Raw genomic sequence first — 22,710 nt, forward strand, 5'->3', positions numbered from 1 at the left:
CCTGCGCGTCGTGATGAGGATGAAATTATGATGAAGGCGCATACACCCAGCCCCAGTGCCAATGAAATTAACCAATGATGGTTAAAATTCCCGACCCTGCCAGGAATCGAACCCTGGACCCCTGTGACCAAAGGCCAGCACGCTAACCATTTAGCTACGGAGCAGTATATAATAATGATAAATTAATTCCTACACAAATTACGAATACAAATTATGCTGCTGAATTAGAGATCAGCGGGCGAGTTGGCCGCGCGGTTAGAGTCGCGCAAGAAAAGGCTAGGTAAACAACAGATAGGGAATCTGCCACCTGGGAGACTGCCCTAAATGCAGATCAGTATTGATTGATTGACTGTGAGCTCGCATCCGGGAGATAGTGGGTTCGAACCCCACTGTCGGCAGCCCTGAAGATGGTTTTCCGTTGTTTCCCATTTCCACACCGGGCAAATGTTGGGGCTGTACCTTAATTAAGGCCAAGGCCTGTTCCTTCCAACTCCTAGTCCTTCCCTGTCCCATCGTCGCCATAAGACCTATCTGTGTCGGTGCGACGTAAAGCAAATAGAAAAAAAAAAGGAATTAGATATCCAGTTCATTTCTTCTTTGTTCAATTTATTCTTCCATGACGAATTGTTGGTAATTGCCATGGCACAGAGCCTTCAAATGAGTTGAATTATTTTTTGAAATTTTCCCATATCTGAAATGCTTGTGTAGGATTCCTCCGAATAATTTGCAAATGCAGAGTGTACTTCGACCAACAATTTCATCCTTGATGAGATTATGTAAGTAGTTGAATTCAATTTTTTTTCAGCTTGAAGTACATCTGAAATTTTTCTGGATGCCCATTTAGCTCCCTTACTAAATTGTGGTATTCACCGCAAATTACTTTCATGCACGCACAGTCGTTTGCGACGGACAGTACTCATGGCAACAGAAACATCACAGGCAATTAAAAGGTCATCAGAATCCGATGAATTGGATGTACTATCGTGGTTTGCCATCGGACGAAGAATGCTGTGATGTGTGAATGTTAGGACAGTGTGTTGCCTGTCTTCACGCAGCATGCAGTGACATCATCAACCTCCCCTCCACGCTGACTCAGCTCAGAGATGGTTCACGTGAAGTGACAGCAGTGTGTTTCCGCCTTATATGTCTTTTCACGAGAGTTTAAAACTGATCTAAACATGGTATGTCCACACCTCCGGCAAAGAAAGAATTGTGATTCGCTGAGCGCGTAGTACCGACCTCCACCCCGTCAACGTCTCGTGCTCGGACGTACAGGGCTGCGCATCGCATACGATGGATTCTGTTCACTTTGAACACACATTCACTTCTGAGCGGTTTTCCTCTTTTGTGCTTCACTATACGCGATGGTCCTACCACTTGCTCCATTTCTCTCACTATGATTACTGACGACACTGACTGCTGATGCAAGATGCAACACCTTATCTCCAAGCTGTACAGCTTGGGACTTTCCCCCCACTACGAGAAGACTTCCTGTATTACACCACGCCTTGTGCCTTCATTTCTCGTTATTTAATCACTATTTTATATTTTTTTAAACATGTATATACCGGTATAGGCCCTATATGACAACCATATTTTAATTTGATTACGTACTCTTCCAAAGTCTCTAAATGCAATAAAATAAAATAAAATAAAATAAAATAAAATAAAATAAAATAAAATAAAATAAAATAAAATAAATACCACGTACTACTTTTCTTCGAGCTCGCATACAGTCGAGTGAGTATGACGGTTGCTTTTGCAATCAACTACGTCTATGTCCACGTGCAAAGGCAACGTGCTCCTCCTATTTGTTTACATCAGGATTAAACTCTCGTGAGAAGACATATACCGCTCCAATGCGAGGACCTAGGATTGTTTGCCTCAAGAAATGCTCAGTGATTTGGTACTGAGCATGTCCCGTCGCATTCAGGAATATCTTAGGTTTCGTTGAGGGCCAACACGTTACTGACTCATATGACTGTTGTTCTAACTGAGGAAGTTCCTTAATTAATTTAGTTTAGTCACATACCACATACTGAGTGTTTTTCGTTTTATACGGCGTCCAAAATTACTGTAACGTGTACGGTTTCGTTCCGGTCTAGAAAGCCAAGAATAACGGCCGAGAGGAATCGTCGTGCTGACCACACGACACCTCGTAATCTGCAGGCCTTTGGGCTGAGCAGCAGTCGCTTGGTAGGCCAAGGCTCTTCAAGGGCCGCAGTGCCATGGGGTTTGGTTTTTTTGGTACGGTTTCGTTGTATTTACTTAAATTAAATAATATGATACCGCTTCTATCTCAACACAACAGAATCTGGTATATGGTGTATAAAATTATAGACTCTTTGTATCAGTTCGTCTGTATTTTAATGATACCCTCTGGCATTCACTTTACGCTATCCGGATCATCCAGCGACATTAGTCCAGATATCAGAGGTTTCACTGTACTTCAGTTTTCAGGTTGGATTGTCTCTGATTCCAATGAGTCAGCACATGACGTTTAGAGGGTTTTAACGGTACTTTAGAATCGCTTCAACTTCACTTGTTGGCAACACTCTCCATGATGTCCGTTATATAAGGATTCTGGAAGTCAGGTCTTTAGCCTACTAGGAGAATGATACTGCTTTGTGAGATGAACACCTTCCTAAGTGTAACAAGATTATGGTAACGTCTGGTGCCATTATTATTGGTTACATCAGTATTGCCACCCATGACAAATGATGTCATGTAGTGTAAGCCAAACCTATAGATTCTTGTTATTTTGTTCAGAATCAATCAATCAATCAATCAATCAATCAATCAATCAATCAATCAATCAATCAATAACTAACTAACTAAATAGGTAAGGTAAGGGTTATTCTGCCCGAAGGCAGGTTCGAACCTCCGCAGAGGTGTTCCTGAGCCAGAGTTTACGTGCGGTAGGGTGGCCAGTTCATTTCCGCTCCTCCATTCCCTTACCCCCCACCAACAGCGCGTGACAACCCATCCAACTCCTGACCACACCCAATGTTGCTTAACTTCGGAGATCTCACGTGATCCGGTGTTTCAATACGGCTACGGCCGTTGGCTAACTAACTAACTAACTAACTAACTAACTAACTAACTAACTAAGGCGTAGGGATGTGGCGACCCCATCACCCATCATCAACCACTGCAATCAGCCACCCAAGTGTTGGCGGGAAAACCATAACCTTTTGGGTTAGGAGGAAATGCCTAACCACAGCCACGAACATCTCGAGGCACCTCTCGATCTCAACGATCGAGTTGTACTTTCGTGATCTTTCCCAAAAGATCACCACTAGTTGATTTTCAACTTGTGACCCTGGCATGATGGAACACACGCTACCAATGCAACTATCCCAGGCCCCGGACGCACATCCGGTTTCTCCCGATCGTCGGATTCTGGGGGATCGGGAACATCATGCTTCAGATAAGGATCGGAGCTTCTCAAAATCTCTTCGCCCCGAAAAAAGGAACTTCTTGGTACTATTAGCATCAACACCCTACTGAAAACTGGAAAGCTTAAACAACTGACTGACGTCCTGGTCAAATTTGATATTCATATCCTAGCGATCCAAGAAACCAGATTCCAAGATGAGAAGCACTTTGACTCCGAAAACTTCAGGATATTTAAGGGTAAATTAGCCATAAATATCAAAGGGAATTTATCAATACTCGGGACGGCCTTTGCAGTAAGGAAAACCATCTTAGATTCAGTTATCGACTTTACATCACCATGTGAAAGAATCTCAGTACTTACAGTGAAATCAAGCAACAAACCGTATGCCTTGATAAATGGCCATGCCCCCACTAACATAGACAATAAGAAAAATCCACAGAAGCTTATAAGACGTACATCATTCATGCTGAGACTCATGTCCACGCACTTTATGAGACCTTTACATAAAAAGAAAACTTGAAGATCACCTAACTCATTACTAGGGGAATTAGAGATTGATCATGTTGCTATTTCCGTAAAGAATATGCTTGAGATTCAGAATGTTAAATTACGGAAGGAAGTTGTCGATTCGGATCACGACCTTACGCAAATCAAGGTTAGGTTCCAACCAAACAGATCCAGACCTAAAGGCAACCAATTTCCAAGAGTGATTCCGAACTGCCTGAGGAAGAACGCTGAGGTTTTCGTACGTGACATACACGGTCAAGATCCTAAGGTGTGGCTAGACATTCGCAACACACTACATTCATCAGCAATGAAATTCGGACAGTCACCCAGGAAACGTGTGGAACACAACCTGTGATGAAGCTATCAATGACAGAATCAAAGCATGGAATCAATGGAATGGACACCGAACAGTCGTCAGATGGGAGAATTTCCTGAAGACTCAAAAACTGACCTAAAAAATAATCCGCCTGGAAAAGCGTACATACGAGAAAAACAAACTCGCAGAGATATAATAAGATTTCCAGAAAAGCAACACTCGGAATTTCTACAAGACATTCTGTGAGGACTTATCAGGGTACAAACCACCAACATTAAGTTTCCGTCGACCTAACGGATCACTAGAGACAAACAGTAAAGAGAACTGCAAGATACTGGCTATTTCCAAAATCTACTGAACTGCAATCCACCAATTGAAAGACTACAGTTTGAAAATCCTCCACCAAACCCAGACTCACAGCCCCCAACAACTCTAGAAATAAAAGAGATATATCCAATCGCTCAAAAATAATAAAGCCCCTGGAAACGATAACATAACTGCAGAGATGTTGAAAATAGGAGGAGATGACCTCATCAGAAGAATTCATACACTCTTAACAGAAATATGGGAGACCATGATGATTCCGAAGGAATGGGAGAATGCCATTATCCATCCGTTACATAAGAAAGGCGATCGAGCGGACCCCAGCAACTACATAGGCATATCCCTTTTACCAGTTATATACAAGGTTTTATCTAAAGCGCTATTAAACAGAGTTGAACAACAAACAGATCATTTGATTGGTGAATACCAAGCAGGCTTCAGAAAAGGTAGATCGTGTTCTGAGCACACTTGGAGTCTGAAGACGATACTAAGGACACGCCGCAGTACCACCACATTTGTCACCTTTGTGGACTTTAAGAAGGCGCATAACTCTATCGACCGACAAACTTTGTGGACATCCTAGGAGAGCTAAGCGTGGACAAGAAGACAACAGAATTAATCGGCCAGACTCTCACAGACACAACATCTTAAGTGAAGTTTCTAAGTGAATTATCAGAGCCTTTTGAAGTGAATAAATGAGTTCGACAAGGTGATGGCCTTTCCCCGATCCTTTTTAACTTAGTGTTAGACAAAGCCATTAGGGAATGGGGAAAATAAATCGAAGGTGTAAACATTGGTACTCGGGGACAAAGAATTAACGAGAAGTGCCTAGCTTTTGCTGATGATCTAGCTATCTTTACCAAGAATAGTGAATAAACCAGGTATACCATAGAAAAGTTACATGAGATAGCATCAAAGACAGGCCTCCAAATATGGTATGAGAAGACTCATATCATGGCTAATGGACACCAGAATATCCAAAGATCCCCACTACAGACAAATTATGGAATAATCACACAGGTCTCTTCCTCCAAATATCTAGGAGAAATCATTTTACCATCCGGATTGGGCAGGAAAGCTAATTTAGAAAGAGCCATCAAACTCCTGAAAGCATACCGAATAACATGGAATCACTACAGTAAAGTCCGACTCCATGGCTAAATGGTTAGCATGCTGGCCTTTGGTCTCAGGGATCCCGGGTTCGATTCCCGACAGGGTCGGGAATTTTAACCATCACTGGTTAATTTCTCTGGCACGGGGACTGGGTGTATGTGTCGTCTTCATCATCATTTCATCCTCATCACAACTCGCAGGTCGCCTACGGACGTCAAATCAAAAGACCTGAACCTGGCGAGCCGAACATGTCCTCGGACACTCCCGGCAGTAAAAGCCATACGCCATTTCATTTTACTACAGTAAAAGAGTGATGTCACGAAATGAAAAGCTTCTTCCCGAAGTTTTGTATGCCTCAGAAACCACATCTCTAGGAGGCCATTCTAAAATTGATGAAATTGAAAAACAAGAACGAAACGTTCTAGGAAAATATTTGGCCCCGTTCGTGTGAATGGTATGTGGATTAAAATAAAAACTGTAGATTTGTACAAAGCAATCGACAAGTTCGCCGATACCGTACGCAGGAGACGATTGAAATTCTATGGCCACACATCTGTAGAATGGATGACACTAGATATGAAAAAAAAAAACCCTGCTTGGTGTAATTAATTCAAAAAAGGTCAAAATCAGCTGCTTAGAGGAAATAAAGCAGGACTTAGAAATGAACATCACAGAAGATACTATCAGGGATCGCAAGGCTTTTGGAACTCTGGTTGCAAAGCACATGTTCACGGAAAAGGCTAGTGGTTAGTGTAATTAGCTGCCACCCCCATGAGGCCCGAGTTCGATTCCCGGCTTTGCCACGAAATTTGAAAAAGTTGTACGAGGCTGGAATGGGGTCCGCTCAGCCTCAGGAGGTCAACTGAGTAGAGGTGGGTTCTATTCCCACCTCAGCCATCCTGGAAGTGGTTTTCCGTGGGTTTCCACTTCTCCTCTAGGCAAATGCCGGAATGGTACCTAATGTAAGGCCACGGCCGCTTCCTTTCCTCTTCCTTGTCTATCCCTTCCGATCTTCCCTTCCCCCATCAAGGCCCCTGTTCAGCATAGCAGGTGAGGCCGCCTGGGCGAGGTACTCGCCATTCTCCCCAGTTGTATCCCCCTACCCAATGTCTGACGCTCCAGAACACTGCCCTTGAGGCTGTAAAAGTCGGATCCCTCGCTGATTACGAGGGGAAAACCGACCCTGGAGGGTAAACAGATAAAGAATAATAATAAGAGGAATAAGTAAATATTAGTCCTAAATCATACGAATAAAATCAAACATGGTAACATTGCAAATTTCTGTTTTTTGTTCACCGAATACAGAATTAGGTTCTGTGGCAGGGGGTCCTTGTAGGCCTACATGAATGCGATTTACTGTGGGGGCCTCAGACACAAAAAGGTTGGGAAACCCTGGTCTATGTCATTAACATTTTACGAAAGATGTCCTAGCCTTTTTTAAATCAGAACTGAAGAGGTTAAACACCCTCAACTATTACCGATCTCGGCGGGATGGTAGTCTGTGTCATGTAAACACAAAGGCGACTAACCTTCTGCGCCATTGATGTCGTCTCACTAAAGAGAACTGTATGTGTTCTCAATGAGTGCTAAGTAAGAAGTAATAGGTTTATATTTTGTTTTTTTAGGTTGCCCTTCTTTACAATTCACGTGAATCTTCGCAAGCTTTTACTCAAACTCCGTTTTTAGGTACGATACCTTTGTATTTTGGTCCACTTTCTATATAGAGAATAATCAAGTCCTAGGTCGTAAATAAATTAATCTACAGATATGAAGTGTTTTCTAGACGGGAAACTCTACCCAGATTATTGCTTACCTTAAAATAACTATTCCCCTAATTACCGGAACAAACTTTCGAACATTATGTGAATTGGTCTTTTAAGTGGGGCAGTTGACGTCTTTGTTAGCAGTTTATGGTTCCTGAGGTATCGCTTGCTGATAAGGTAAGGGATACTCCTTATGAGGGTAATTTGCCACTGCTAAATAAAAGGCGCTGCTTAGGAGGTACATTATTAGTTGTTCCAAAATGGAGTCAGTCGGCAAACTGTTGGTTATAGCAGCGCTTGTGGAAGCTGTTTATGGCCATGGCATGTTGATCGAGCCACCCAACCGTGGAACCATGTGGCGCTATGGATTCGACACTCCCAGAGACTTTACCGACAACGAGCAGTTTTGTGGAGGACGTGAGGTGAGTCCGTATATGTATAATTCAAACCATTTTCCCCTCCTTTAAGATGCAGTAGACATACGGACTTCTTTCACTTGGAATAGAGGAGACCAGAAGTAATCAGGATAAACGAATATCTGGAAGTTCATTTACAGAATAACTCCCTTGACATACTTGCTCATACTATAATTATATTTTCTCCACTATTGGCTTCACGGGAGCAACCAACATTGTTTGCTTATTTTTCCGAATACAAAAGAGTGGTTATAATTGAAAGTATGTGTATTATGCGTATTATAAATTACTCCTACCTTGGGGCGTGATTAGCGTAGTGGCTTAGCAGCCGGTTTTCAACCCGGAAGACCGAGGTGAGTTTCCCGGTCGATCCCGAGTTGGAATTTTCTCCTGAAGGTCACGTGAAGTGAGGGAGTGCATCTAGCTTTAAACTCCGGTCAAAATGCAAAATACCGAGCTCGATAGCTGCAGTCGCTTAAGTGTGGCCAGTATCTAGTATTCGGGAGATAGTGGGTTCGAACCCCACTGTCGGCAACCATGAAAGTGTTTTTTTTTTTGTCGTTTCCCATTTTCACACCAGGCAAATGCTGGGGCTGTACCTTAATTAAGGCCATGATCGCTTCCTTCGCATTCCTAGCCCCTTCCTGCCCCATCGTCACCGAAAGACCTGTCTTTGTCGGTGCGACTTAAAACAACTTGTAAAAAAAAAATGAGCCAGGTGGTTTCTAGTGATCGCAAAAAAAGCTGGAATAAGCTAAGTAAAGTTTTAATATTATTCATATCAAGTCGTATAAAACGATCATACGGATAAATGGGGGCTGATTACTCGTAAAATGCTTTCTACTGTATTCTGCACAATTGAGAAACGTTCTTTCGAATTTATGATGGTTCAACACCCGTATACTCCGTCGTTGTCACAGTTAACATAAACCATTGTTAAGAATAGTGTTTGAAGAATAAGCTTATTTAGGCCCTATATATTATGTGTTCCGTTTATCTATTTGTGCATATTAAGCATTGCTATTAGAATAAAATAATGACAGTGATTATAAAAACGTTATAAGTAGTAATGTAATATTAATAAAACAGTGGTCGAGCTTAATCGACTTGGAATACTTGGAATAAGTATCATATTTGGAATAAGTGAAAGTCCCTCTAAAAAGAAGAGAATAAATTCAGATGACAACATATTACACATTTTTTATTTACTTGTTTTTATAGTTTCAACTAGCTGATGTACCCGTGCTTCGCTACGGGATTCTCAGAAAGACTGACTTTGTGGTTTTCCTAACTGAAATCAACATAGGTCATTACAAAAACGTAAGTATGAATGTAGCGATTAAAAGCAATGCTATCATATAAAATACTCGATCAAATGGAAAGCCGCACGTTTTATCACTTTTAACGAACCTTGCTGCGGTTAGATTGCGGTGCCAATCTAATAGTCCAAAGTTCCAGAGCTGGGATGACCAGGCTGCAGATTGCCATGAACACTCATCTGCCATTATTCTGCTAAATATGCACACTGTTCATTCCTATCAGTGCCTCAGAGTAGGGATTGAATAGCCAGAATGCTATGATGATCCAGTGTGTTACGTACCAGTAGTATCAGAAAATTTATAAACCAGGGGAATGGCATGCTAAAGAAGAAAGTTATCTAACTTCCCAGCTACTTCCCATCAATATTCAGGCAGGCTGTTACACTCTGTACGACTGGGCGAATTGACCGTGTGGTTAGCGGTGCGCAGCTGTGAGCTTGCAACCGAGAGATCGTGGGTTCGAAACCCATTGTCGGCAGTGCTGAAGATGGTATTCTATGGTTTCCCACTTTCACATCAGTCAAATAATGGGCCTGTACCTTAATTAAGGCCTAAGTCACTCCTAGCCCTTTCCTATCCCATCATCGCCATAAAACCTATCTATGTCGGTGCGACGTAAATCAAATAAAAAGTACTCTGTACGCAGCAGTAATCATATCTACCGGAGATGGGGGGCAACAGAAGACACAAAGCACATCACGGCAAACAATGGTCAATGTAATGGTATTGTTGATCAATGTTATGAGCTTTCTATACTGTAGGCCTTCACATTTAGTTTTCTTTCGACTCTGTGATTTGTAAAATATTTTATACCGTAAACTGTAGTTTCTTATTCTCCGACTTTACATACCGATTTTCATTAAATACTGTTTACCCATTTTCTCGTTACTCGGCGCTGATATGGACTTAGTAACAAAAATCCAAATTCATGAATATATTTGTAATCATAGCCAGTACGGTAACAATGTATAAGACATTAATAATAGAAAATTGAATACTATATAACCTTAGTTATGTAGCATTCATCGATTAAACCTCTAATAAGAAATATTTGAGAATTACATTTTAGGCCTTCCCTTAAACTACCATTTCACTCAGCGTGAATAAAATAATTTACAGCCCAGACTATAGCGACTTATTTCCTGACTTTGCATACCGATTTTCATCAAGATAGGACTACTAATAACAATATTTTAGAATTAAATTTGATGCCTTACCCTAAACTACCATTTTTCTCAGCGTGAATACAATTATTGATAGTCTAGATTGTAGAAACTTATTCCCCAACTTTGCACACCCATTTTCTTCAAAATACGACCACTAATAACATAAATAGTGGAGAATTCAATTGTAGGCCTTCCCCTAAAGTACCATTTCACTCAGCGTGAGTAAAATGATTTATAGCCTAGATTGGAGAGACTTATCCCCCGACTTCACATACCGATTTTCATTAGACCACTAATAAGATAAATAGTTGAAAATTCAATTTTAGTCCTTCCCCTAAACTGCCATTTCACTCAGCGTGAGTAAAATTATTTATAGCCTAGATTGTAAAGGCTCATCCCCCAACTTCACATACCGATTTTCATTAAATTCTCTCCAGCCGTTTTCTCGTGATGCGTGTGCATACATACAGACAGACAGATAGACAGACAGACAGACAGACAGACAGAAATTACGGAAAAGCAAAAAGTGCATTTTCTTGTTACTATGGACATGACCGATACAGAAATACCATTCTTTTCAAATTCTGAGCAATGTACAGACAAAATTCTTATTATATATAGATTACATTTCAGGCCTTCCCCTAAACTACCATTTCACTCAGTATGAATAACATTATTGATAGCCTAGATTATAGCGACCTATTCCCCGACTTTGTATACCAATTTTCGTGAAGATACGACCACTAATAAAATAAATATTTGACAATTAAATTTTAGGTCTTCCCCTAAACTACCATTTTTCTCAGCGTGTATAGCCTATATTGTAGCGACTTATTTCCCATCTTTGTCTAGCTATTTTCATTAAGACACGACCACTAATAACATAAATATTTGAGAATTAAATTTCAGGCCTTCCCCTAAACTACCATTTCACTCAGCGTGATTAAAATAATTTATAGCCTAGATTGCAGCGGTTCATCACCCGACTTTACATTCCGATTTTCATTAAATTCTCTTCAGCCGTTTTCTCGTGATGCGTGTACAGACAGACAGACAGACAGACAGACAGACAGACAGACAGACAGACAGACAGACAGACAGACAGACAGACAGACAGACAGACAGACAGACAGACAGACAGACAGACAGACAGACAGACAGACAGACAGACAGACAGACAGACAGACAGACAGACAGACAGACAGACAGACAGAAATTACGGAAAAGTAAAAAATGCATTTTCTTGTTACTGTGGACATGACCGATACAGAAATACCATTCTTTTCTAATTCTGAGCAATGTAGAGACAAAACTCTTATTTTATATATATAGATTACATTTCAGGCCTTCCCCTAAACTACCATTGCACTCAGTATGAATAACATTATTGATAGCCTAGATTATAGCGACCTATTCCCCGACTTTGTATACCAATTTTCGTGAAGATACGACCACTAATAAAATAAATATTTGACAATTAAATTTTAGGTCTTCCCCTAACTACCATTTTTCTCAGCGTGTATAGCCTATATTGTAGCGACTTATTTCCCATCTTTGTCTAGCGATTTTCATTAAGACACGACCACTAATAACATAAATATTTGAGGATTAAATTTCAGGCCTTCCCCTAAACTACTGTACCATTTTACTCAGCGTGATTAAAATAATTTATAGCCTAGATTGTAGCGGTTCATCACCCGACTTTACATTCCGATTTTCATTAAATTCTCTTCAGCCGTTTTCTCGTGATGCGTGTACAGACAGACAGACAGACAGACAGACAGACAGACAGACAGACAGACAGACAGACAGACAGACAGACAGACAGACAGACAGACAGACAGACAGACAGACAGACAGACAGACAGAAATTACGGAAAAGTAAGAAATGCATTTTCTTGTTACTGTGGACATGACCGATGCAGAAATACCATTCTTTTCTAATTCTGAGCAATGTACAGACAAAACTCTTACTTTATATATATAGATGTAATAAGAGACGTATTTACCCAACATGTTTTCATGAAAACTGTTTACATTTTAGTTTTTGTTCTTTTACAAAATAATTTATCCCGAATTCGCTTCCTCAAAGTATTTGAAATCTGAAAACGTGCCGACTGAAAAATATGCTGTAGGTTTTTAAAGTATTTAGATCAATATTAAGTTGAGAATAATTATCGTTTGAATATCATGATGCCAGAAGCAAGTCAGCTTATCACTTTAGAAGACAACCAAGCGTCTTCATTACCTTACTCTGTTTTATGGTAGGGTGTTTATGTGTAATTATGTCCGCAGAATGTTATCTCTGTTTCCTGAGTAATTAAAACAATACGAAAGCAGATAACGTAGCACAAGCATGTACCGCCCACAAGCATGATACTTGTTTTAAGTTTTGGAATGGAAGGGGGTCATGGTTTTAAAGTGAAAGTTACAAATATTTGATTATAGGTTCAATAGTAAATTTTATCTAGAAGATAAGTTAGAGAAGACATTTAGTGCTTAAAGTAATCCAAAGAAAAAAATTAAGTAGGGGGTATTATCTCGTTGTATCCCCTCCCCCCCCCCCAACCAAATGTCTAGCATAACCACCACCACATTTCAAGTGAATGCGTCTTCTTCTTTCTCATAGTGTATCAGTCCCATTCACGATTTTGAACCATATTCCAATTGGTATAAAATACATTAGTTGACAAATGCCATTTGACATATTGTATTCTTGATACCATGCATTCTAATGCGGTCCCACGAGAATAATACTAATAATAATAGTATGGCCTTAGCTATAGTGTTACATAGATTCCTCTTTGCCGCCGTTTTGGCGTCATCCTATCAATAACACATCTCTCTACAATCAATCAATCAATCAATCAATCAATCAATCAATCAATCAATCAATCAATCAATCAATCAATCAATCAATCAATCAATCAATCAATCAATCAATCAATCAATCAATCAATCAATCAATCAATCACTACTGATCTGCATTTAGGGCTGTCGCCCAGGTGACAGATTCCCTATCTGTTGTTTCCCTAGCCTTTTCTTAAGTGATTTCAATGAAATTGGAAATTTATTGAACATATCCCTTGGTAAGTTATTCCAATCCCTAACTCCCCTTTCTATAAATTAATATCTGCCCCGATTTGTCCTCTTGAATTCCAACTTCATATTCAATCAGTAAGCATGAGCTCAGATGCCTTCTTTGCTGAACTTTTGTAACCAATGGGTCTGTACTCATTCATGATGTAAACTCAACCGCACAAAATTGGCCGGCAAAGGAATATTTAATTTTGCACATTTTCGAAGTGCGAGGATATTCGTAAACTGTGGACAGCCGGTGGCCGAAGAGATGTTCATTCTGTTTCAGATAAGAGGATTTTGAAAGGAAGTCATTTTCTGCCATGGTCAGTTTTTGAGCGGCTGAGTGTACGTGGTATTTATTTTAACATTTTACATTTTAAGAACAAAATTTGAAATGTTCTTGTTACGTAATCACAGAATGTATTTTAGATACACCGGTATTAATTAAACAGATCGCATCAATGCAAAAATACTTTCCTTTTTGCTTTCCAGATTCAGTGGCAACAGAACGACGGAAAGTGTGGTCAGTGCGGAGATAACTGGCAATTACCTCGTCCACGACCGCATGAGAATGGTGGCGTTTACGGCACTGGAACCATCGCTAAAACGTGAGTAAATCAAGGAAGACGCTGGTTAGTATAGACACAGTATTGGAAAACGAATACAGGGTGAAAAGACAAACATTAAAATGTTTGTTATTGACGTCCTTTAAAACTACTCAAGATGATGATTTTAATTTTTCATTTTTTTTTACAAGTTGCTTTACGCCTCACAGACACGTATAGCTCTTATCGTGACGATGAGATAGGAAAGGGCTAGCGGTGGGAAGGAAGCTGCCGTGGACTTAATTTTGGCGTGCAGTTGGAAAACTATGTGAAACCAACTCCAGGGCTGTCGATAGTGGGGTTCGAACCCACTATCTCCCGAATTCAAGCTGACAGTGATTAATTTAATTATTATAAGTTATGAAAATTATGGTTCTCATTTGCAGTCGTATTTATCAGAGAAAATACAACTTCAATAAAAAGAACAGTAAATTGAACGTATATTGTGTGATGTATTTACAAACGTAATAAAATAAATAAATAAATAAATAAATAAATAAATAAATAAATAAATAAATAAATAAATAAATAAATAAATAAATAAATAAATAAATAAATAAATAATCAGTCAATCAACATTTTCTCTGATGAAAACTGTCTACGGGTACGCTAATATGTTGGATGTTAAAGCCTACAAAGTGGGGCGGAGCGTGATTAGCTATTAGTGCAGTAACTTAGCAAACTTACTTTACTGTAGGCCTACATCAGATGTCCGAGGTTCGAATCACCTGAAAAGTCGCATGGCATCTGCACGGATATGCTACATTTGATGACCATCCAAAATCCAATGACCCAAAAAATATAATAATAATAATAATAATAATAATAATAATAGTAATAATAATAATAATAATAATAATAATAATAATAATAATAATAGTAATAATAGCATATGGCGTCCGGAGAGCCTGGTGCAGGTCTCTCGAGTAGATGCCGTATAGGCGGCCTGGGCGTCTGTGAGGATGGGGCCCTGTCTAAGATGAATTCTAATATTGAAGACGGCATAAACACGCAGCTCACGAGCCAGACGAATGAGCCAATTAACGTTAAAATCCCTTATCCGACCAGGAATCGAACCCGGGACCATTTGGGCCAAAGGCCAGCATGATAACCATTTAACCATGGAGCCGTACAACAAATGAATAAAATAAGTGGACGAAAGTTTAACTACTGCACAGAATTGTGAAATTCGTCGCATTTTCAAGCTGTTGAATGTCTAAAGCTATAAAGATTTTAACTTGGTTCTTGTCATCTGTTCTACTCAGGTACTGATCAGGTCACGGTGCATGATTTTCAATTTTTGGAATAAATTGCACATCCCTCTTTCTGTTTCCATATCATTATTTGTATCCTGCCGGTTGCTTGTCGGTGTCAGTTTCACTTTCAAAGAACAAACCAACCACCTACAATCGGCTCAGTATGATAGCCTATGCCCCTTGTTTTAGACTTCCTCATTTCATTTTCCGACATCCGTATAGGCCTACTTCACTATTGCTTAGGGCTCTCCAAATATCTCTGGAGTGGTGAAGTAATCACTACCATCGATTCATTCATTCATTCATTCATTCATTCTTATTCTTCTTCTTCTTTATCTCTTTACCCTCCAAGGTAGGTTTTTCCCTCGGACTCAGCGAGGGATCCCACCTCTACCGCCTCAAGGGCAGTGTCCTGGAGCTTCAAACTTCAGACTCTGTGTCGGGGGATACAACTGGGGAGGATGGCCAGTACCTCGCCCAGGCGGCCTCACTTGCTATGCTGAACAGGGGCCTTGCGGGGGGATGGAAATTTTGGAAGGGATAGACAAGGAAGAGGGAAGGAAGCGGCCGTGGCCTTAAGTTAGGTACCATACCGGCATTTGCCTGGAGAAGAAGTGGGAAACCACGGAAAACCACTTTCAGGATGGCTAAGGTGGGAATCGAACCCAACTCTACTCAGTTGACCTCCCGAGGCTGAGTGGACCCCGTTCCAGCCCTCGTACCACTTTTCAAATTTCGTGGCAGAGCCGGGAATCGAACCCGGGCCTCTGGGGGTGGAAGCTTATCACACTAACCACTACACCACAGAGGCGGACATCGATTCTGTCACCAAAGCAATTGGTCCGCCTTCATAGCGTAACGGTTAGTAGGCCCTACTATTAGCTGCCGTCCTTGAAGAAGCGGGTTCGATTCCCGGTACTGCCAGAGATTTAAGAATGGCAAGAGAGCTGGGATATGATAAAAAATGGTACATATAGCTCACCTTCATTGCGGGTGTGCCTGAAAATAGCTGCACCACCGTGGGACGAGGACACAACTTTTGTTAGCACTGTTAGTAGCCGTCCTTGGGGGCTCAACTTCAATTCCCTATTTAAGAATGGCAGGAGGGCTGATAAGTGGTTAAAATGGAGGTGTGTCTGAAAAGAGCTGCATCACCTCAGAACGAGGACACGAGTTTACTTTTTACCAAAGCAATCATTTTGCTTACAGGATTATCTTATGATTTATGTTCTTTGAGTCATACCCTTGGTGTAAGGGACAAAAGAACGTGTCATGACCACGTATAACGACACAGATGTCTGTACAACAAATTCCTGTTCTTCCACTCCCGTCGGCTCTCTGAACCGACGACCAGTACGCTGGCCATCAGCCAACGCTATGAAGGATGTTTTCACTATTGCATGTTTCTATGGTGCATTCTATGATGTAAATTAAGATGTGTATTAATACGAACAAAGCCTCCATGGCTCAGGCGGCAGTGCGTCGGCCTCTCACCGCAGGGTTCCGTGGTTCAAATCCCGGTCGCTCCATGTGAGATTTGTGCAGGACAAAGTGGAGGTGGGACAGGTTTTTCTCCGGGTACTCCGGGTTTCCCTGCCATCCAGCAACACTCTCCACTAACATTTCATCTGTCAGTCATTAATCATTACCCCAGAGGAGTGCGACAGGCTTCGGCAGCCGGCACAATTCCTATCCTCGCCGCAAGATCGGAGCTTCATTCATTCCATCCCTGATTCGGTAAGCAAATGCAGACCTGGAAAACTGGAACAATCAAACAACTTACAAAGCTTATGTGATACTTTAGGATGAGGTTTCACGTCTGTGTATCAAACATTTGCCCTCTGTATCTCCACAACGTTCTTCTTCCTGGCCTAGCGCTAATCGAACAGGGCAGCCCCTGGCCAGCAAATGAAGCACGTTTCAATACATTACGTTTTCTTGAGATGTAGTAGTCCAAATTTCAAAATAAACACGGCGCTGAATTTATAATATTTGTAATTTAAGTGTAGATGTAGTACTTTTTGAAAAAACTCAACTGTACAATTTGGACCTTAAGTTCTAAATGTATGAAATATATTTTCATATTCGGCATCTTTATTCTTCTCTGCTCTATGTTTGAAGGTACAAAGCTGGCGAAGTGGTAAGAGTAGAAGCGAAGATCACAGCTAACCACAGGGGTTACTTTGAATTCCGGCTTTGCCCGCTGAAAGAGAAAATGGAGACGGACGAGTGTTTTGACCAGTACCTGCTCCAACAGGCTGACGGTTCCGGAACAAAGTATTACCTGCCCGAGTTCGTACCAGGCTACTACTCGACCAACCTCCAGCTGCCGAAGGGCTTGACCTGCAGCCAGTGCGTGCTGCAGTGGACCTATACTACAGGTGAGAATTAGCGATCTACAGTACTTCCGTACAGTAATTCGCATATCATAATTTGGAAATAGCAGAGAATGCACTGAACTGATGTGAAGTTTACGGTCAAGTACAGTATAGTTTGCAGTTCTGATAATTTCTTGTTAGTTCGACCATTTGCGAGGCCAAGAAATTAAAATTTCATATTCCAAGATCTGGATTTTCATCTTGCGGTGTAATAATGATAATTCCTCATGCACCAAGTTTCCTCTGATCATTTATTAATGAATTATTTTTTACGTTTACAGGTAACACCTGGGGAAAATGTGACAACGGGACTACAGCCCTTGGTTGTGGCCCTCAAGAGACCTTCCGCACCTGCTCTGATATCGCCATTGAATAGCTAAGTTCTTACCCAGTGAACTCTCATCGACGCAGCGTAACACACGAACTAGATTGTACAATACATTCGTCACTGCAAACAAATAAATGGGATTTCAGTCAAACAAGGAATTGTAGTAACATATATTTTCTATTTTTAGTTTGAAATATCTTTGTAATTTATGTGACATTCTCGTGAGTTCATCTCGTTCTTTGAAATGGCAAGAGATGGGCAATTGATGTGCTGTTTTCACAGAATGGGAATATAGATAGAGGCTCAAAAGTGTAGACCATGCTATGATCAGAAATTGGTTTTCTAGCACTAAGTTTATGTTTTATTTGTGCCTATTAACATTAATAGACCAAAAGGTGGTATTGTCTTGACCAAATGTTTCCAGGTCGACGGACTAGGGAGAGTAGACAACATCACAGATTCAAATGACGATATTTAATTAATTATTTGTACCAAGACCAACACTATTGTGATCCTAATCTTGTCTACATTTATTTTATTAGTGTCGATAGGCACTGTTCCATTTAAAAACAAACTTCGTGCTATCAAATCACTTTATAATCATTGCGGTAAGGTCTGCTTGTACTAGTTTTGTGAACCCCTATCTATACTTCTATTCAATGAAAACAGCACGCCAGTCTTATTTTGGAAATACTCCCGGTGGCAATTTTGAGGTGATTCACTTTCAGAAGCTACAAAGTTGCAAGGATTCTTATACTCATCGAATATTAACTAGTCTTAAGTCACCGGGCGAGTTGCCCATGCGGTTAGAGTCGCGCAGCTGTGAGCTTGCATCCGGGAGATAGTGAGTTCGAATCCCACTGTCGGCAGCCCTGAAAAGAGTTTTCCGTGGTTTCCCATTTTCACACCAGCCAATTGCTGGGGCTGTACCTACCGCTTCCTTCCCACTCCTAAGCCTTCCCTATCCCATCGTCGCCATAAGACCTATCTGTGTCAGTGCGACGTTAAGCAAATAGCAATAAATAAATAAATAAATAAATAAATAAATAAATAAATAAATAAATAAATAAATAAATAAATAATTAAATAAATAAATAAATAAATAAATAAATATATAAATAAATCAATAAATAAATAAATAAAAAATCTTAAGCCATACAACTGATACCTTTCAGAAGTAATTTACAAAAATAAATTATTAAACACAAGTAGCTGGCATATACTGCCGGTCCCGCGGTGTGCGGGTAGAGTGCGTGTCTCTTACCCGAGGCCACGGGTTCGATTCCCGGCCAGGTCAGGGACTTTTACCTGATTCTGAGGACTGGTTTGAGGTCCACTCAGCCTACGTGATTACAACTGCGGAGCTATCTGATTGTAAGATAGCGGCCGCGGTCTAGAGAGCCAAGAATAACGGCCGAGGGAACTCGTCGTGCTGACCACACCATACCTCAGAACCTGTAGGCCTTCGGGCTGAGCAGCGGTCGCTTGGTAAGCCAAGGCCCTTCGGAGCTGTTGCGCTATGGGGTTTGGTTTGGCAGCTGGCATAGGCTATATTGCAGTTCGATTCTTTCAGAGAAACTTCAATCAATTTATTTATAAAACACTTTTCTATACCAGTCTCGGGTAACCACTAACTGGGGAGAGAGGATTCATTTATTGAATGAATGAATGAATGAATTTAATGCTCTCAGTCTACAGCTACAGAACTCCAGCAGCTGAGGAGAGAACATTTCATCTATTGGCACCTTAAATAATCCACATGCAGCTTAACAATTAATTACATTGAGAAATAATAACAGTTTGCAACTTTAAATTCATTCTATGTTCCGTATTAACTTTGACATAGCACAATTTTATTCCTTATGAAATATGACACTTTCGAGTTTCACCTATTCTATAGGCCTACTTTGTCACTTCTTCTTCTACCACTTTTCTCATGCCTGTGGAATCGAGCGTGCGAACATTGTCGCATACGTGGAATTGTCTCTCTTTTACGACCGCATGCTCATCCTGACGCCAACCCTATGCGTAGGATGTAATCACTATTGAGTGTTTCTGAGGTGGTTGGTAGTGTGATATGTGGTCTGAATATGAAAAGAAGAACGTTGGGACAAACAAAAACCCAGTCCCCGAGCCAGGATAATTAATCAGGTGCGATTTAAGTCCCCGACCCAACCGGGAATCGAACCCTGGACCCTCTGGACCGAAAGCCTCAACGCTGACCATTCAGCCAAGGAGATTCAATACTTTGTGACTGTTCGTGTTAAATAGCTACATATATATATTTACAGGACATGTTTGGGCCCAATTAGGCCTTCTTCAGCTGAAAATTAAAATCTACAAAGATATTTATAATTCTTGTCATTAAATGTGTCACGCTAAAAATACTGTTAAAAACTAATTGTAATCGTAGAGTGGAAGTATTAAAAGCCTTTAAAGGAATTTTATCCAGCACCAATTATACGGTACCTAAAACTTCACATCGTTCAGCAACAAGTGTGCGTCGTCTCCACAAATCTAGTCAACCGATAATATTGTTTAAAGACGTAATTAATACATAGAAAAGCAAAGTAATATTGTTTTATTTTACTGTGATAACCTATCCTTTAACTCCTAACGTCAATATTAAACGTTAATAAGATAAACAATAAAAAAAAGAATGTTGTACAAAGTAGTTCAATTCTTGCAGTCTTCAACTTTCTTTCCCTTTGCAATTTAAAGAATGTATATTTTAACTATTATGTTTCAAGTAAGTATTCTTTTATACATACGTTTTCAATAATATACCTGTTTCTGTTACAAGAAAGAATAACGTTGTATCCTATCAAACTGAAAATTACTTTTTTATAATATGATATAAGTATTACATAATATATACGTTTTGAAATTTATGTTCCTGTTACAAGACAAAGAAAATATAAGTAAGTATGCTAGATTTGATTGTATGAAATCGGAGATATCGTGACTATATTCACGTTATTAACAGTCAGGTGAATGTACAAGCCTGTTTGGTTTCCATTTTCACATCAAGCAACTTCTGAAGTTGTATTCTTATTAATGTAATAGATGCCTTTCTCTGTTTCGTGTTTAATAACTCGTGAAAGCGCAATTTTTAACTCCCTGGCTAACCTGATGGGTTTTTGTTCGACACGAATCATAGATGAAGTTTGTAGTTTTTTGGTTAGATGCCCTTCATTGTTTGCGTTTAATAACACGCGTAAATTTAGCCTTCCGACCGTGAATTCTTCTTAATCTTCCACTTTCTTCCACACCCCTAGTGGGATTGCAGGTGCTATCTATGTCGTAATGTAGAGTTGATCATATTTTACGGCCGGATGTCCTTCCTGACACCTACATTTTCCTCTATATCAGTCTGTACCATTATTTTGTTTTAGTTTGTAACACAAGAGGCTCATCTTAGATTGTTGTAAAAAGCTGTAGTAGGTTACCGGAAATCTCCAGTGTTCAAATCTGTAAGGTAGAGGAGATGTAACAAAAAATCGAGAGTTCCAAACATTGAAAGCACATGTAGGGTCGGGCGTAAATGTCAGTTAACAGCAGATTGTATGCCGACTGTTGCAAGCATGCAAACAACATATAGCGCCTTCTGTTAGTCAAAACTCCACATGTAGCAAGTAACTCACGAACTAACAGAATGCACCACTGTGATATATGCGTGCCGCACACTCTCTCATTTTGGTTACTCTTGTTCCACCAATGCCATATAGTGGAGGACACAGAACTAACTGCTTACTGCTAGCGCCATCTGTTAACCAAATCGCCAAAACGTAGCTAGTAACTCATAAACTAGCTGTCAGGATGCGCTGTGAGGTTAAATTAGCGTTCCTACGAAGCAAGGCTAGGTTAAGACGTCATAATGACGTCTTAACCTCACCTACAGGTCACCTAACCGATTGGGCTAGGGAGCATGGGGAGAGAAATCTCGGTCGCTAACCTGACCGATAAGGCTCCTCCATAAAGAGCCCGTGTGAGGTTAGGTTATAGTTCACGGCCAGGGTTAGGTTAACACGTCATAATGACGTCCTAACCTCACCTACACGTCACCTGACCGATTGGGCTCCTCCAAGGGGAGCCCGTAAAGAGCCTACGTGAGATTAGGTTAGCGTTCGTGGGCAAGGTTAGGTTAAGATATTATAATGACGTCTTAACCTCACGTATAAGTCATCTGACCGATTAAGCTCCTCCAAGGGGAGCCCGTAAAGAGCCTGCGTGAGGTTAGGTTAGCGTTTGTGGGCAAGGTTAGGTTAACAGGTCATAATGATGTCCAACCTCACCTAGAGGTGACGAGACCGACTTGGCTCCTTCAAGGGGAGCCCGTTAGGTTAGGATTGCCCTCGTACATAAGGTTATGACGTACTAACCTCACCCAGTGGTCATTGCACCCATTTATCCAGAACCCCCATTGTAAAACCTTTCGAAGTTAATATTTCATATTTCCATATGAAATAAATTATACGAACAACAAATTAATCTGTGTTCTCCTTTCTTCTCCTTTTCGGCTAGACTTGAGCGAACTCTGTACTATTAAATTATGTTTCAACTGCCTTATAACATTATTGTACGTATGCATATTCTTAGTTTTTATCGTAACTTTCAACCATTAACTTCGGAAGGTTTTACAATGGAAAGTACTCCCCTTTCTCCGTCTTCTTACACCTCTTTTAGGATGAGCGGTCCGGGGTCGGGGACTTCCAGATGCTGAAACGAAGAATGATGT

At 40.5% G+C, this 22,710-nt stretch overlaps 1 protein-coding gene across 1 annotated transcript in view; it reads left to right on the forward strand.

The window, feature by feature from the left end:
• LOC136875393 (uncharacterized) overlaps positions 1 to 18,116 on the forward strand; it is a 46,875-nt gene extending 28,759 nt beyond the window's left edge. Inside the window, exons 2-4 of the mRNA XM_067148944.2 lie at positions 13,898 to 14,013; positions 17,388 to 17,647; positions 17,926 to 18,116. Of these exons, the coding sequence (XP_067005045.2) occupies positions 13,898 to 14,013; positions 17,388 to 17,647; positions 17,926 to 18,020 (471 nt within the window). The 3' untranslated portion in view covers positions 18,021 to 18,116. The remainder of the gene's footprint in view (positions 1 to 13,897; positions 14,014 to 17,387; positions 17,648 to 17,925) is intronic.
• The last annotated feature ends 4,594 nt before the right edge of the window (positions 18,117 to 22,710 follow it).

The sequence above is a fragment of the Anabrus simplex genome, chromosome 1 (genome assembly GCF_040414725.1).
Source record: "Anabrus simplex isolate iqAnaSimp1 chromosome 1, ASM4041472v1, whole genome shotgun sequence".
NCBI classification, from domain to species: domain Eukaryota; kingdom Metazoa; phylum Arthropoda; class Insecta; order Orthoptera; family Tettigoniidae; genus Anabrus; species Anabrus simplex.